The 14,749-nt window shown below is 53.3% G+C and overlaps 1 protein-coding gene across 1 annotated transcript; it reads right to left on the bottom strand.

Moving 5' to 3' along the window:
• Positions 1 to 351: 351 nt before the first annotated feature.
• Positions 352 to 1,276, bottom strand: LOC308238112 (protein SET; the record flags this gene model as incomplete). Its single annotated transcript, XM_080649712.1, has 1 exon — positions 352 to 1,276. The coding sequence occupies one exon, from the start codon at positions 1,274 to 1,276 to the stop codon at positions 407 to 409; it is 870 nt and encodes a 289-aa protein (XP_080505838.1). The 3' UTR covers positions 352 to 406.
• Positions 1,277 to 14,749: the final 13,473 nt, after the last annotated feature.

Here is a 14,749-nt window from a genome sequence, read left to right on the forward strand (position 1 = left end):
ACACAGTGTAATCTCTGAGCCCAATATACAGAGAAAGGAGGAAAAAAGCTGGAATTCTATGCACTACTACACAGGGGCCTAGCAACCTCCAGCTCCCAGCAGAGCAAGGGAGCAGGTGGTTTTTCTTTTTTCCCACAGAGCACGGTGGTGTTGATTCCATTAAGTTTTTCTTGAGACAGGAAGGGATAAAAATTAATTTGGAACAGAAAGGGGCAAAGATTCTTTTCCCACTGTATTCTGCTCAAGGTACATCCCCCCCCAAAGAAGGTGAGAACCATGGTGTAAAGGAGAGAAAAAGAGACCTCAAAAACAGGGCGACTGAGCACAAGAGGGGGGGAAAAAAAGACTGCAACTTGCTCCCAGGGACTGGAGAAAATTAAAAAAGGTTGGAATCCATCAGTGTTCATTAGTCATCTTCTCCTTCATCTTCCTCTCCTTCTTCCCCCTCATCATCATCTTCATCTTCTTCACCTTCATCCTCATCCCCTTCTTCATCAATATCTTCCAACCCTTCCTCTTCTTCATCATCATCATCATCTTCTTCTCCTTCCCCTTCTTCATCATCCATGTCAGGAACCAAGTAGTACTGTAAAGGATTTGGCCAAATGTCATCTTTGATGACTTCTCCTAACTCATCTGCACCTGCATCAGAATGGTCAGTAAACCAGGTAAAGAAGCTTTCTGGTTCCTCATGCTGTCTCTTCCTACTGGCTTTATTCTGTGTTTGACTTGAACGTTTCGTCAAATCCTTTCCAGATTTCCATTTGATTTCAGTGGACTTTGAAGATGGATCACCACTCTCATTCAGATGAAACTCTTTGGAGAGAACTTTATTTTCGAAGTAAGGATTTTCATCAAAATAAAAATCTATTCTGTAACCTGATTTAATATCTTCAAATTCTGTCACTTCAACTCTTGTCAAATAATGCAGCGCCTCTTCATCCTCTTCCCCAAGCAGTGCAGACACTTGTGGATGGTTGACAAATGTTGTTACCCAAAAATTTGGGATTTTGGCGATCAATTCTGACCTCTTCTGAAAAAATGGTTGGCGGAGTTTGTTGTATTTCTGTTCTACTTTCAAAATCTCCTCACTGGCTTGTTCATTAAGTCTGTCTATTTCATTTTGTACTTCATCAATATGTTCAATCGCTTCTTGCTGTTCTTTTTCTCCCTTCGGCACGTCCGGAGGGGTCGGCTTCTTCTCCGGCTTGGGGGCTGCAGCCAGTTTCGGTTTCTTCGTCTGAGGTGGGAGCGAGGACGGGCGTTTGGGGGCCATGCTGCGTGTGAGGCAAGTCGGAGGATCTCCCAGGGAGATTTTAAAGGAGCGCTGGCAGCCGCCTGCCTGTAACCCTACCCAGCTGGGAAGAGTAAGTCTGTGAGCAGAAGTTGAGCTGGAGCTGTGGGTGTTAGGCCTTTAAGAGAACTTCCAGAGATTGGGAAGTCACCCCGCTTCTTAGGAGCTCAGTAGACAGCCTTGTGAGTCATTGGTCAGGCGAACAAGGGGGGTTAATGGCCGAAAACGCTCACGTGAAGAAAGGTTGGGGCACTGTGACCAGCTTTTAGTGGTCATATCATCAGTGGAGTTTGGAATGCTGGACAGCCAGAAGGGCTCAGGTGGATAAGTCCTTGGTGTCCGGAGACCAACAGGAAATGCTGACGTGATTGACGGGAAAGGGGCATGTGGATAGCCAGAAGTGCTCAGGTGGTCTAAGTTCTTGGGACCCTGGGTCTGCCGGAAGTGCTGATGTCATCGAGGGGGAGTGGCCACGAAAACAGCCCTAAATGCTCAGGTTTATAAGGGCTTGAGACCGGAGAGCAGCAGGAAGTGCTGACGTCATGGGAGGGATGGGGACACGTGGAGAGCCAGAAATACTCAGGTGGACAAGTGCTTGGGGCTCTCCGGCTGGCCAGAAGTGCTGACGTCATCAAGGGGAGGGGCCACGTAGAGTGCCAGGTGAATGCATTCCAGGGAGGGTCGCTAGAGGACACAAACAACCCAACTTCCATGGGTAGGTGCTCTGGAATTTTGGACATGGTACCTGTTCTCAGGGAAGGGCGTTTTTCATTATTAAGCAAAAAACGGGTTCTTAGGGCTCAGGAAACTGTAAGTGAGCCTCTAGGGGCAGGCCTTTTCGCCTAGTAGTGAAAGGCTTTTCAGGGTCTCAACACTGCTTTTTCCCCGATTTCAAAACCTAAGGAAGGACTGTCAGAGTCCCAGGTCAGTCCAATGTGAGGTGCCCGCATGTTGGGGACAATGCGGGGTCTGTGGCCTGATCGACGCCCAGTGAGATTTTAAAGGAGCGCTGGCAGCCACCTGCCTGTAACCCTACCCAGCTGGGAAGAGTAAGTCTGTGAGCTGAAGTTGAGGTGGAGCTGTGGGTGTTAGGCCTTTAAGAGAACTTCCAGAGATTGGGAAGTCACCCCGCTTCTTAAGAGCTCAGTAGACAGCCTTGTGAGTCATCAGTCAGTCAAACAAGGGGGGTTAATGGCCAAAAACGCTCACGTGAAGAAAGGTTGGGGCCCTGTGACCAGCTTTTAGTGGTCATATCTTCAGTGGAGTTTGGAATGCTGGACAGCCAGAAAGGCTCAGGTGGATAAGTCCTTGGGGTCCGGAGACCAGCAGGAAATGCTGACGTGATTGACGGGAAAGGGGTACGTGGATAGCCAGAAGTGCTCAGGTGTTCCAAGTTCTTGGGCCCCTGGTGCTGGCCGGAAGTGCTGACGTCATCGAGGGGGAGTGGCCACGAAAACAGCCCTAAATGCTCAGGTTTATAAGGGCTTGATGACCGGGGAGCAGCAGGAAGTGCTGACGTCATGGGAGGGATGGGGACACGTGGAGAGCCAGAAATACTCAGGTGGACAAGTGCTTGGGGCTCTCCAGCTGCCCAGAAGTGCTGACGTCATCAAGGGGAGGGGCCACGTAGAGAGCCAGGTGAAGGCATTCCAGGGAGGGTCGCTAGAGGTCACAAACAACCCAACTTCCATGGGTCAGTGCTCTGGAATTTTGGACATGGTACCTGTTCTCAGGGAAGGGCGTTCCCCATTATTAAGCAAAAAACGGGAACTTAGGGCTCAGGAAACTGTAAGTGAGCCTCGAGGGGCAGGCGTTTTTGCCCAGTAGTGAAAGGCTTTTCAGGGTCTCAACACTGCTTTTTCCCCGATTTCAAAACCTAAGGAAGGACTGTCAGTGTCCCAGGTCAGTCCAGTGTGAGGTGCCCGCATGTTGGGGACAATGCGGGGTCTCTGGCCTGATCGACGCCCAGGGAGTTTTTAAAGGAGCGCTGGCAGCCGCCTGCCTGTAACCCTACCCAGCTGGGAAGAGTAAGTCTGTGAGCAGAAGTTGAGCTGGAGCTGTAGGTGTTAGGCCTTTAAGAGAACTTCCAGAGATTGGGAAGTCACGCCGCTTCTTAGGAGCTCAGTAGACAGCCTTGTGAGTCATTGGTCAGGCGAACAAGGGGGGTTAATGGCCGAAAATGCTCACGTGAAGAAAGGTTGGGGCCCTGTGACCAGCTTTTAGTGGTCATATCTTCAGTGGAGTTTGGAATGCCGGACAGCCAGAAGTGCTCAGGTGGATAAGTCCTTGGGTTCCGGAGACCAGCTGGAAATGCTGACGTGATTGACGGGAAAGGGGCACGTGGATAGCCAAAAGTGCTCAGGTGTTCCAAGTTCTTGGGGCCCTGGGGCTGGCCGGATGTGCTGACGTCATCGAGGGGGAGTGGCCACGAAAACAGCCCTAAATGCTCAGGTTTATAAGGGCTTGATGACCGGGGAGCAGCAGGAAGTGCTGACGTCATGGGAGGGATGGGGACACGTGGAGAGCCAGAAATATTCAGGTGGACAAGTGCTTGGGGCTCTCCAGCTGGCCAGAAGTGCTGACGTCATCAAGGGGAGGGGCCACATAGAGAGCCAGGTGAATGCATTCCAGGGAGGGTCGCTAGAGGTCACAAACAACCCAACTTCCATGGGTCAGTGCTCTGGAATTTTGGACGTGGTACCTGTTCTCAGGGAAGGGCGTTCCCCATTATTAAGCAAAAAACTGGGACTTAGGGCTCCGGAAACTGTCAGTGAGCCTGGAGGGGCAGGCTTTTACGCCCAGTAGTGAAAGGCTTTTCAGGATCTCAACACTGCTTTTTCCCCGATTTCAAAACCTAAGGAAGGACTGTCAGTGTCCCAGGTCAGTCCAATGTGAGGTGCCCGCATGTTGGGGACAATGCGGGGTCTGTGGCCTGATCGACGCCCAGTGAGATTTTAAAGGAGCACTGGCAGCCGCCTGCCTATAACCCTACCCAGCTGGGAAGAGTAAGTCTGTGAGCAGAAGTTGAGCTGGAGCTGTGGGTGTTAGGCCTTTAAGAGAACTTCCAGAGATTGGGAAGTCACCCCGCTTCTTAGGAGCTCAGTAGACAGCCTTGTGAGTCATCGGTCAGGCGAACAAGGGGGGTTAATGGCCGAAAACGCTCACGTGAAGAAAGGTTGGGGCCCTGTGACCAGCTTTTAGTGGTCATATCTTCAGTGGAGTTTGGAATGCTGGACAGCCAGAAGTGCTCAGGTGGATAAGTCCTTGGGGTCCGGAGACCAGCAGGAAATGCTGACGTCATTGACGGGAAAGGGGTACGTGGATAGCCAGAAGTGCTCAGGTGTTCCAGGTTCTGGGGCCCTGGGGCTGGACGGAAGTGCTGACGTCATCGATGGGAGTGGCCAGGAAAACAGCCCTAAATGCTCAGGTTTATAAGGGCTTGATGACCGGGGAGCAGCAGGAAGTGCTTACGTCATGGGAGGGATGGGGACACGTGGAGAGCCAGAAATACTCAGGTGGACAAGTGCTTGGGGCTCTCCGGCTGGCCAGAAGTGCTGACGTCATCAAGGGGAGGGGCCACGTAGAGAGCCAGGTGAAGGCATTTCAGGGAGGGTCGCTAGAGGTCACAAACAACCCAACTTACATGGGTCAGTGCTCTGGAATTTTGGACATGGTACCTGTTCTCAGGGAAGGGCGTTCCCCATTATTAAGCAAAAAAGGGAACTTAGGGCTCAGGAAACTGTAAGTGAGCCTCGAGGGGCAGGCCTTTTTGCCCAGTAGTGAAAGGCTTTTCAGGGTCTCAACACTGCTTTTTCCCCGATTTCAAAACCTAAGGAAGGACTGTCAGTGTCCCAGGTCAGTCCAGTGTGAGGTGCCCGCATGTTGGGGACAATGCGGGGTCTCTGGCCTGATCGACGCCCAGGGAGTTTTTAAAGGAGCGCTGGCAGCCGCCTGCCTGTAACCCTACCCAGCTGGGAAGAGTAAGTCTGTGAGCAGAAGTTGAGCTGGAGCTGTAGGTGTTAGGCCTTTAAGAGAACTTCCAGAGATTGGGAAGTCACGCCGCTTCTTAGGAGCTCAGTAGACAGCCTTGTGAGTCATTGGTCAGGCGAACAAGGGGGGTTAATGGCCGAAAATGCTCACGTGAAGAAAGGTTGGGGCCCTGTGACCAGCTTTTAGTGGTCATATCTTCAGTGGAGTTTGGAATGCTGGACAGCCAGAAGTGCTCAGGTGGATAAGTCCTTGGGTTCCGGAGACCAGCTGGAAATGCTGACGTGATTGACGGGAAAGGGGCACGTGGATAGCCAAAAGTGCTCAGGTGTTCCAAGTTCTTGGGGCCCTGGGGCTGGCCGGAAGTGCTGACGTCATCGAGGGGGAGTGGCCACGAAAACAGCCCTAAATGCTCAGGTTTATAAGGGCTTGATGACCGGGGAGCAGCAGGAAGTGCTGACGTCATGGGAGGGATGGGGACACGTGGAGAGCCAGAAATATTCAGGTGGACAAGTGCTTGGGGCTCTCCAGCTGGCCAGAAGTGCTGACGTCATCAAGGGGAGGGGCCACATAGAGAGCCAGGTGAATGCATTCCAGGGAGGGTCGCTAGAGGTCACAAACAACCCAACTTCCATGGGTCAGTGCTCTGGAATTTTGGACGTGGTACCTGTTCTCAGGGAAGGGCGTTCCCCATTATTAAGCAAAAAACTGGGACTTAGGGCTCCGGAAACTGTCAGTGAGCCTGGAGGGGCAGGCTTTTACGCCCAGTAGTGAAAGGCTTTTCAGGATCTCAACACTGCTTTTTCCCCGATTTCAAAACCTAAGGAAGGACTGTCAGTGTCCCAGGTCAGTCCAATGTGAGGTGCCCGCATGTTGGGGACAATGCGGGGTCTGTGGCCTGATCGACGCCCAGTGAGATTTTAAAGGAGCACTGGCAGCCGCCTGCCTATAACCCTACCCAGCTGGGAAGAGTAAGTCTGTGAGCAGAAGTTGAGCTGGAGCTGTGGGTGTTAGGCCTTTAAGAGAACTTCCAGAGATTGGGAAGTCACCCCGCTTCTTAGGAGCTCAGTAGACAGCCTTGTGAGTCATCGGTCAGGCGAACAAGGGGGGTTAATGGCCGAAAACGCTCACGTGAAGAAAGGTTGGGGCCCTGTGACCAGCTTTTAGTGGTCATATCTTCAGTGGAGTTTGGAATGCTGGACAGCCAGAAGTGCTCAGGTGGATAAGTCCTTGGGGTCCGGAGACCAGCAGGAAATGCTGACGTCATTGACGGGAAAGGGGTACGTGGATAGCCAGAAGTGCTCAGGTGTTCCAGGTTCTGGGGCCCTGGGGCTGGACGGAAGTGCTGACGTCATCGATGGGAGTGGCCAGGAAAACAGCCCTAAATGCTCAGGTTTATAAGGGCTTGATGACCGGGGAGCAGCAGGAAGTGCTTACGTCATGGGAGGGATGGGGACACGTGGAGAGCCAGAAATACTCAGGTGGACAAGTGCTTGGGGCTCTCCGGCTGGCCAGAAGTGCTGACGTCATCAAGGGGAGGGGCCACGTAGAGAGCCAGGTGAAGGCATTTCAGGGAGGGTCGCTAGAGGTCACAAACAACCCAACTTACATGGGTCAGTGCTCTGGAATTTTGGACATGGTACCTGTTCTCAGGGAAGGGCGTTCCCCATTATTAAGCAAAAAAGGGAACTTAGGGCTCAGGAAACTGTAAGTGAGCCTCGAGGGGCAGGCCTTTTTGCCCAGTAGTGAAAGGCTTTTCAGGGTCTCAACACTGCTTTTTCCCCGATTTCAAAACCTAAGGAAGGACTGTCAGTGTCCCAGGTCAGTCCAGTGTGAGGTGCCCGCATGTTGGGGACAATGCGGGGTCTCTGGCCTGATCGACGCCCAGGGAGTTTTTAAAGGAGCGCTGGCAGCCGCCTGCCTGTAACCCTACCCAGCTGGGAAGAGTAAGTCTGTGAGCAGAAGTTGAGCTGGAGCTGTAGGTGTTAGGCCTTTAAGAGAACTTCCAGAGATTGGGAAGTCACGCCGCTTCTTAGGAGCTCAGTAGACAGCCTTGTGAGTCATTGGTCAGGCGAACAAGGGGGGTTAATGGCCGAAAATGCTCACGTGAAGAAAGGTTGGGGCCCTGTGACCAGCTTTTAGTGGTCATATCTTCAGTGGAGTTTGGAATGCTGGACAGCCAGAAGTGCTCAGGTGGATAAGTCCTTGGGTTCCGGAGACCAGCTGGAAATGCTGACGTGATTGACGGGAAAGGGGCACGTGGATAGCCAAAAGTGCTCAGGTGTTCCAAGTTCTTGGGGCCCTGGGGCTGGCCGGAAGTGCTGACGTCATCGATGGGAGTGGCCACGAAAACAGCCCTAAATGCTCAGGTTTATAAGGGCTTGATGACCGGGGAGCAGCAGGAAGTGCTGACGTCATGGGAGGGATGGGGACACGTGGAGAGCCAGAAATATTCAGGTGGACAAGTGCTTGGGGCTCTCCAGCTGGCCAGAAGTGCTGACGTCATCAAGGGGAGGGGCCACATAGAGAGCCAGGTGAATGCATTCCAGGGAGGGTCGCTAGAGGTCACAAACAACCCAACTTCCATGGGTCAGTGCTCTGGAATTTTGGACGTGGTACCTGTTCTCAGGGAAGGGCGTTCCCCATTATTAAGCAAAAAACTGGGACTTAGGGCTCCGGAAACTGTCAGTGAGCCTGGAGGGGCAGGCTTTTACGCCCAGTAGTGAAAGGCTTTTCAGGATCTCAACACTGCTTTTTCCCCGATTTCAAAACCTAAGGAAGGACTGTCAGTGTCCCAGGTCAGTCCAATGTGAGGTGCCCGCATGTTGGGGACAATGCGGGGTCTGTGGCCTGATCGACGCCCAGTGAGATTTTAAAGGAGCACTGGCAGCCGCCTGCCTATAACCCTACCCAGCTGGGAAGAGTAAGTCTGTGAGCAGAAGTTGAGCTGGAGCTGTGGGTGTTAGGCCTTTAAGAGAACTTCCAGAGATTGGGAAGTCACCCCGCTTCTTAGGAGCTCAGTAGACAGCCTTGTGAGTCATCGGTCAGGCGAACAAGGGGGGTTAATGGCCGAAAACGCTCACGTGAAGAAAGGTTGGGGCCCTGTGACCAGCTTTTAGTGGTCATATCTTCAGTGGAGTTTGGAATGCTGGACAGCCAGAAGTGCTCAGGTGGATAAGTCCTTGGGGTCCGGAGACCAGCAGGAAATGCTGACGTCATTGACGGGAAAGGGGTACGTGGATAGCCAGAAGTGCTCAGGTGTTCCAGGTTCTGGGGCCCTGGGGCTGGACGGAAGTGCTGACGTCATCGATGGGAGTGGCCAGGAAAACAGCCCTAAATGCTCAGGTTTATAAGGGCTTGATGACCGGGGAGCAGCAGGAAGTGCTTACGTCATGGGAGGGATGGGGACACGTGGAGAGCCAGAAATACTCAGGTGGACAAGTGCTTGGGGCTCTCCGGCTGGCCAGAAGTGCTGACGTCATCAAGGGGAGGGGCCACGTAGAGAGCCAGGTGAAGGCATTTCAGGGAGGGTCGCTAGAGGTCACAAACAACCCAACTTACATGGGTCAGTGCTCTGGAATTTTGGACATGGTACCTGTTCTCAGGGAAGGGCGTTCCCCATTATTAAGCAAAAAAGGGAACTTAGGGCTCAGGAAACTGTAAGTGAGCCTCGAGGGGCAGGCCTTTTTGCCCAGTAGTGAAAGGCTTTTCAGGGTCTCAACACTGCTTTTTCCCCGATTTCAAAACCTAAGGAAGGACTGTCAGTGTCCCAGGTCAGTCCAGTGTGAGGTGCCCGCATGTTGGGGACAATGCGGGGTCTCTGGCCTGATCGACGCCCAGGGAGTTTTTAAAGGAGCGCTGGCAGCCGCCTGCCTGTAACCCTACCCAGCTGGGAAGAGTAAGTCTGTGAGCAGAAGTTGAGCTGGAGCTGTAGGTGTTAGGCCTTTAAGAGAACTTCCAGAGATTGGGAAGTCACGCCGCTTCTTAGGAGCTCAGTAGACAGCCTTGTGAGTCATTGGTCAGGCGAACAAGGGGGGTTAATGGCCGAAAATGCTCACGTGAAGAAAGGTTGGGGCCCTGTGACCAGCTTTTAGTGGTCATATCTTCAGTGGAGTTTGGAATGCTGGACAGCCAGAAGTGCTCAGGTGGATAAGTCCTTGGGTTCCGGAGACCAGCTGGAAATGCTGACGTGATTGACGGGAAAGGGGCACGTGGATAGCCAAAAGTGCTCAGGTGTTCCAAGTTCTTGGGGCCCTGGGGCTGGCCGGAAGTGCTGACGTCATCGAGGGGGAGTGGCCACGAAAACAGCCCTAAATGCTCAGGTTTATAAGGGCTTGATGACCGGGGAGCAGCAGGAAGTGCTGACGTCATGGGAGGGATGGGGACACCTGGAGAGCCAGAAATATTCAGGTGGACAAGTGCTTGGGGCTCTCCGGCTGGCCAGAAGTGCTGACGTCATCAAGGGGAGGGGCCACATAGAGAGCCAGGTGAATGCATTCCAGGGAGGGTCGCTAGAGGTCACAAACAACCCAACTTCCATGGGTCAGTGCTCTGGAATTTTGGACGTGGTACCTGTTCTCAGGGAAGGGCGTTCCCCATTATTAAGCAAAAAACTGGGACTTAGGGCTCGGGAAACTGTCAGTGAGCCTGGAGGGGCAGGCTTTTACGCCCAGTAGTAAAAGGCTTTTCAGGATCTCAACACTGCTTTTTCCCCGATTTCAAAACCTAAGGAAGGACTGTCAGTGTCCCAGGTCAGTCCAATGTGAGGTGCCCGCATGTTGGGGACAATGCGGGGTCTGTGGCCTGATCGACGCCCAGTGAGATTTTAAAGGAGCACTGGCAGCCGCCTTCCTATAACCCTACCCAGCTGGGAAGAGTAAGTCTTTGAGCAGAAGTTGAGCTGGAGCTGTGGGTGTTAGGCCTTTAAGAGAACTTCCAGAGATTGGGAAGTCACCCCGCTTCTTAGGAGCTCAGTAGACAGCCTTGTGAGTCATCGGTCAGGCAAACAAGGGGGGTTAATGGCCGAAAACGCTCACGTGAAGAAAGGTTGGGGCCCTGTGACCAGCTTTTAGTGGTCATATCTTCAGTGGAGTTTGGAATGCTGGACAGCCAGAAGTGCTCAGGTGGATAAGTCCTTGGGGTCCGGAGACCAGCAGGAAATGCTGACGTCATTGACGGGAAAGGGGTACGTGGATAGCCAGAAGTGCTCAGGTGTTCCAGGTTCTGGGGCCCTGGGGCTGGCCGGAAGTGCTGACGTCATCGATGGGGAGTGGCCACGAAAACAGCCCTAAATGCTCAGGTTTATAAGGGCTGATGACCGGGGTGCAGCAGGAAGTGCTGACGTCATGGGAGGGATGGGGACACGTGGAGAGCCAGAAATACTCAGGTGGACAAATACTTGGGGCTCTCTGGCTGGCCAGAACTGCTGATGTTATCAAGGAGAGGGGCCACGTAGAGAGCCAGGTGAATGCATTCCAGGGAGGGTCGCTAGAGGTCACAAACAACCCAACTTCCATGGGTCAGTGCTCTGGAATTTTGGACGTGGTACCTGTTCTCAGGGAAGGGCGTTCCCCATTATTAAGCAAAAAACGGGAACTTAGGGCTCAGGAAAATGAAAGTGAGCCTCGAGGGGCAGGCCTTTTCGCCCAGTAGTGAAAGGCTTTCAGGGTCTCAACACTGCTTTTTCCCCGATTTCAAAACCTAAGGAAGGACTGTCAGTGTCCCAGGTCAGTCCAATGTGAGGTGCCCGCATATTGGGGACAATGCGGGGTCTGTGGCCTGATCGACGCCCAGTGAGATTTTAAAGGAGCGCTGGCAGCCGCCTGCCTGTAACCATACCCAGCTGGGAAGAGTAAGTCTGTGAGCAGAAGTTGAGGTGGAGCTGTGGGTGTTAGGCCTTTAAGAGAACTTCCAGAGATTGGGAAGTCACCCCGCTTCTTAAGAGCTCAGTAGACAGCCTTGTGAGTCATCAGTCAGTCAAACAAGGGGGGTTAATGGCCAAAAACGCTCACGTGAAGAAAGGTTGGGGCCCTGTGACCAGCTTTTAGTGGTCATATCTTCAGTGGAGTTTGGAATGCTGGACAGTCAGAAAGGCTCTGGTGGATAAGTCCTTGGGGTCCGGAGACCAGCAGGAAATGCTGACGTGATTGACGGGAAAGGGGTACGTGGATAGCCAGAAGTGCTCAGGTGTTCCAAGTTCTTGGGGCCCTGGGGTTGGCCGGAAGTGCTGACGTCATCGAGGGGGAGTGCCCACGAAAACAGCCCTAAATGCTCAGGTTTATAAGGGCTTGATGACCGGGGAGCAGCAGGAAGTGCTGACGTCATGGGAGGGATGGGGACACGTGGAGAGCCAGAAATACTCAGGTGGACAAGTGCTTGGGGCTCTCCGGCTGCCCAGAAGTGCTGACGTCATCAAGGGGAGGGGCCACGTAGAGAGCCAGGTGAAGGCATTCCAGGGAGGGTCGCTAGAGGTCACAAACACCCAACTTCCATGGGTCAGTGCTCTGGAATTTTGGACATGGTACCTGTTCTCAGGGAAGGGCGTTCCCCATTATTAAGCAAAAAACGGGAACTTAGGGCTCAGGAAACTGTAAGTGAGCCTCGAGGGGCAGGCCTTTTTGCCCAGTAGTGAAAGGCTTTTCAGGGTCTCAACACTGCTTTTTCCCCGATTTCAAAACCTAAGGAAGGACTGTCAGTGTCCCAGGTCAGTCCACTGTGAGGTGCCCGCATGTTGGGGACAATGCGGGGTCTCTGGCCTGATCGACGCCCAGGGAGTTTTTAAAGGAGCGCTGGCAGCCGCCTGCCTGTAACCCTACCCAGCTGGGAAGAGTAAGTCTGTGAGCAGAAGTTGAGCTGGAGCTGTAGGTGTTAGGCCTTTAAGAGAACTTCCAGAGATTGGGAAGTCACGCCGCTTCTTAGGAGCTCAGTAGACAGCCTTGTGAGTCATTGGTCAGGCGAACAAGGGGGGTTAATGGCCGAAAATGCTCACGTGAAGAAAGGTTGGGGCCCTGTGACCAGCTTTTAGTGGTCATATCTTCAGTGGAGTTTGGAATGCTGGACAGCCAGAAGTGCTCAGGTGGATAAGTCCTTGGGTTCCGGAGACCAGCTGGAAATGCTGACGTGATTGACGGGAAAGGGGCACGTGGATAGCCAAAAGTGCTCAGGTGTTCCAAGTTCTTGGGGCCCTGGGGCTGGCCGGATGTGCTGACGTCATCGATGGGAGTGGCCAGGAAAACAGCCCTAAATGCTCAGGTTTATAAGGGCTGATGACCGGGGTGCAGCAGGTAGTGCTGACATCATGGGAGGGATGGGGACACGTGGAGAGCCAGAAATACTCAGGTGGACAAATACTTGGGGCTCTCTGGCTGGCCAGAACTGCTGATGTTATCAAGGAGAGGGGCCACGTAGAGAGCCAGGTGAATGCATTCCAGGGAGGGTCGCTAGAGGTCACAAACAACCCAACTTCCATGGGTCAGTGCTCTGGAATTTTGGACGTGGTACCTGTTCTCAGGGAAGGGCGTTCCCCATTATTAAGCAAAAAACGGGAACTAAGGGCTCAGGAAACTGAAAGTGAGCCTCGAGGGGCAGGCCTTTTCGCCCAGTAGTGAAAGGCTTTCAGGGTCTCAACACTGCTTTTTCCCCGATTTCAAAACCTAAGGAAGGACTGTCAGTGTCCCAGGTCAGTCCAATGTGAGGTGCCCGCATATTGGGGACAATGCGGGGTCTGTGGCCTGATCGACGCCCAGTGAGATTTTAAAGGAGCGCTGGCAGCCGCCTGCCTGTAACCATACCCAGCTGGGAAGAGTAAGTCTGTGAGCAGAAGTTGAGGTGGAGCTGTGGGTGTTAGGCCTTTAAGAGAACTTCCAGAGATTGGGAAGTCACCCCGCTTCTTAAGAGCTCAGTAGACAGCCTTGTGAGTCATCAGTCAGTCAAACAAGGGGGGTTAATGGCCAAAAACGCTCACGTGAAGAAAGGTTGGGGCCCTGTGACCAGCTTTTAGTGGTCATATCTTCAGTGGAGTTTGGAATGCTGGACAGCCAGAAAGGCTCAGGTGGATAAGTCCTTGGGGTCCGGAGACCAGCAGGAAATGCTGACGTGATTGACGGGAAAGGGGTACGTGGATAGCCAGAAGTGCTCAGGTGTTCCAAGTTCTTGGGCCCCTGGTGCTGGCCGGAAGTGCTGACGTCATCGAGGGGGAGTGGCCACGAAAACAGCCCTAAATGCTCAGGTTTATAAGGGCTTGATGACCGGGGAGCAGCAGGAAGTGCTGACGTCATGGGAGGGATGGGGACACGTGGAGAGCCAGAAATACTCAGGTGGACAAGTGCTTGGGGCTCTCCGGCTGCCCAGAAGTGCTGACGTCATCAAGGGGAGGGGCCACGTAGAGAGCCAGGTGAAGGCATTCCAGGGAGGGTCGCTAGAGGTCACAAACAACCCAACTTCCATGGGTCAGTGCTCTGGAATTTTGGACATGGTACCTGTTCTCAGGGAAGGGCGTTCCCCATTATTAAGCAAAAAACGGGAACTTAGGGCTCAGGAAACTGTAAGTGAGCCTCGAGGGGCAGGTCTTTTCGCCCAGTAGTGAAAGGCTTTTCAGAATCTCAACACTGCTTTTTCCCCGATTTCAAAACCTAAGGAAGGACTGTCAGAGTCCCAGGTCAGTCCAATGTGAGGTGCCCGCATGTTGGGGACAATGCGGGGTCTGTTGCCTGATCGACGCCCAGTGAGATTTTAAAGGAGCACTGGCAGCCGCCTGCCTATAACCCTACCCAGCTGGGAAGAGTAAGTCTGTGAGCAGAAGTTGAGCTGGAGCTGTGGGTGTTAGGCCTTTAAGAGAACTTCCAGAGATTGGGAAGTCACCCCGCTTCTTAGGAGCTCAGTAGACAGCCTTGTGAGTCATCGGTCAGGCGAACAAGGGGGGTTAATGGCCGAAAACGCTCACGTGAAGAAAGGTTGGGGCCCTGTGACCAGCTTTTAGTGGTCATATCTTCAGTGGAGTTTGGAATGCTGGACAGCCAGAAGTGCTCAGGTGGATAAGTCCTTGGGGTCCGGAGACCAGCAGGAAATGCTGACGTCATTGACGGGAAAGGGGTTCGTGGATAGCCAGAAGTGCTCAGGTGTTCCAGGTTCTGGGGCCCTGGGGCTGGCCGGAAGTGCTGACGTCATCGATGGGGAGTGGCCACGAAAACAGCCCTAAATGCTCAGGTTTATAAGGGCTGATGACCGGGGTGCAGCAGGAAGTGCTGACGTCATGGGAGGGATGGGGACACGTGGAGAGCCAGAAATACTCAGGTGGACAAATACTTGGGGCTCTCTGGCTGGCCAGAACTGCTGATGTTATCAAGGAGAGGGGCCACGTAGAGAGCCAGGTGAATGCATTCCAGGGAGGGTCGCTAGAGGTCACAAACAACCCAACTTCCATGGGTCAGTGCTCTGGAATTTTGGACATGGTACCTGTTCTCAGGGAAG

This window comes from Plecotus auritus, assembly GCF_963455305.1.
Source record: "Plecotus auritus genome assembly, chromosome: 13".
NCBI lineage: Eukaryota > Metazoa > Chordata > Mammalia > Chiroptera > Vespertilionidae > Plecotus > Plecotus auritus.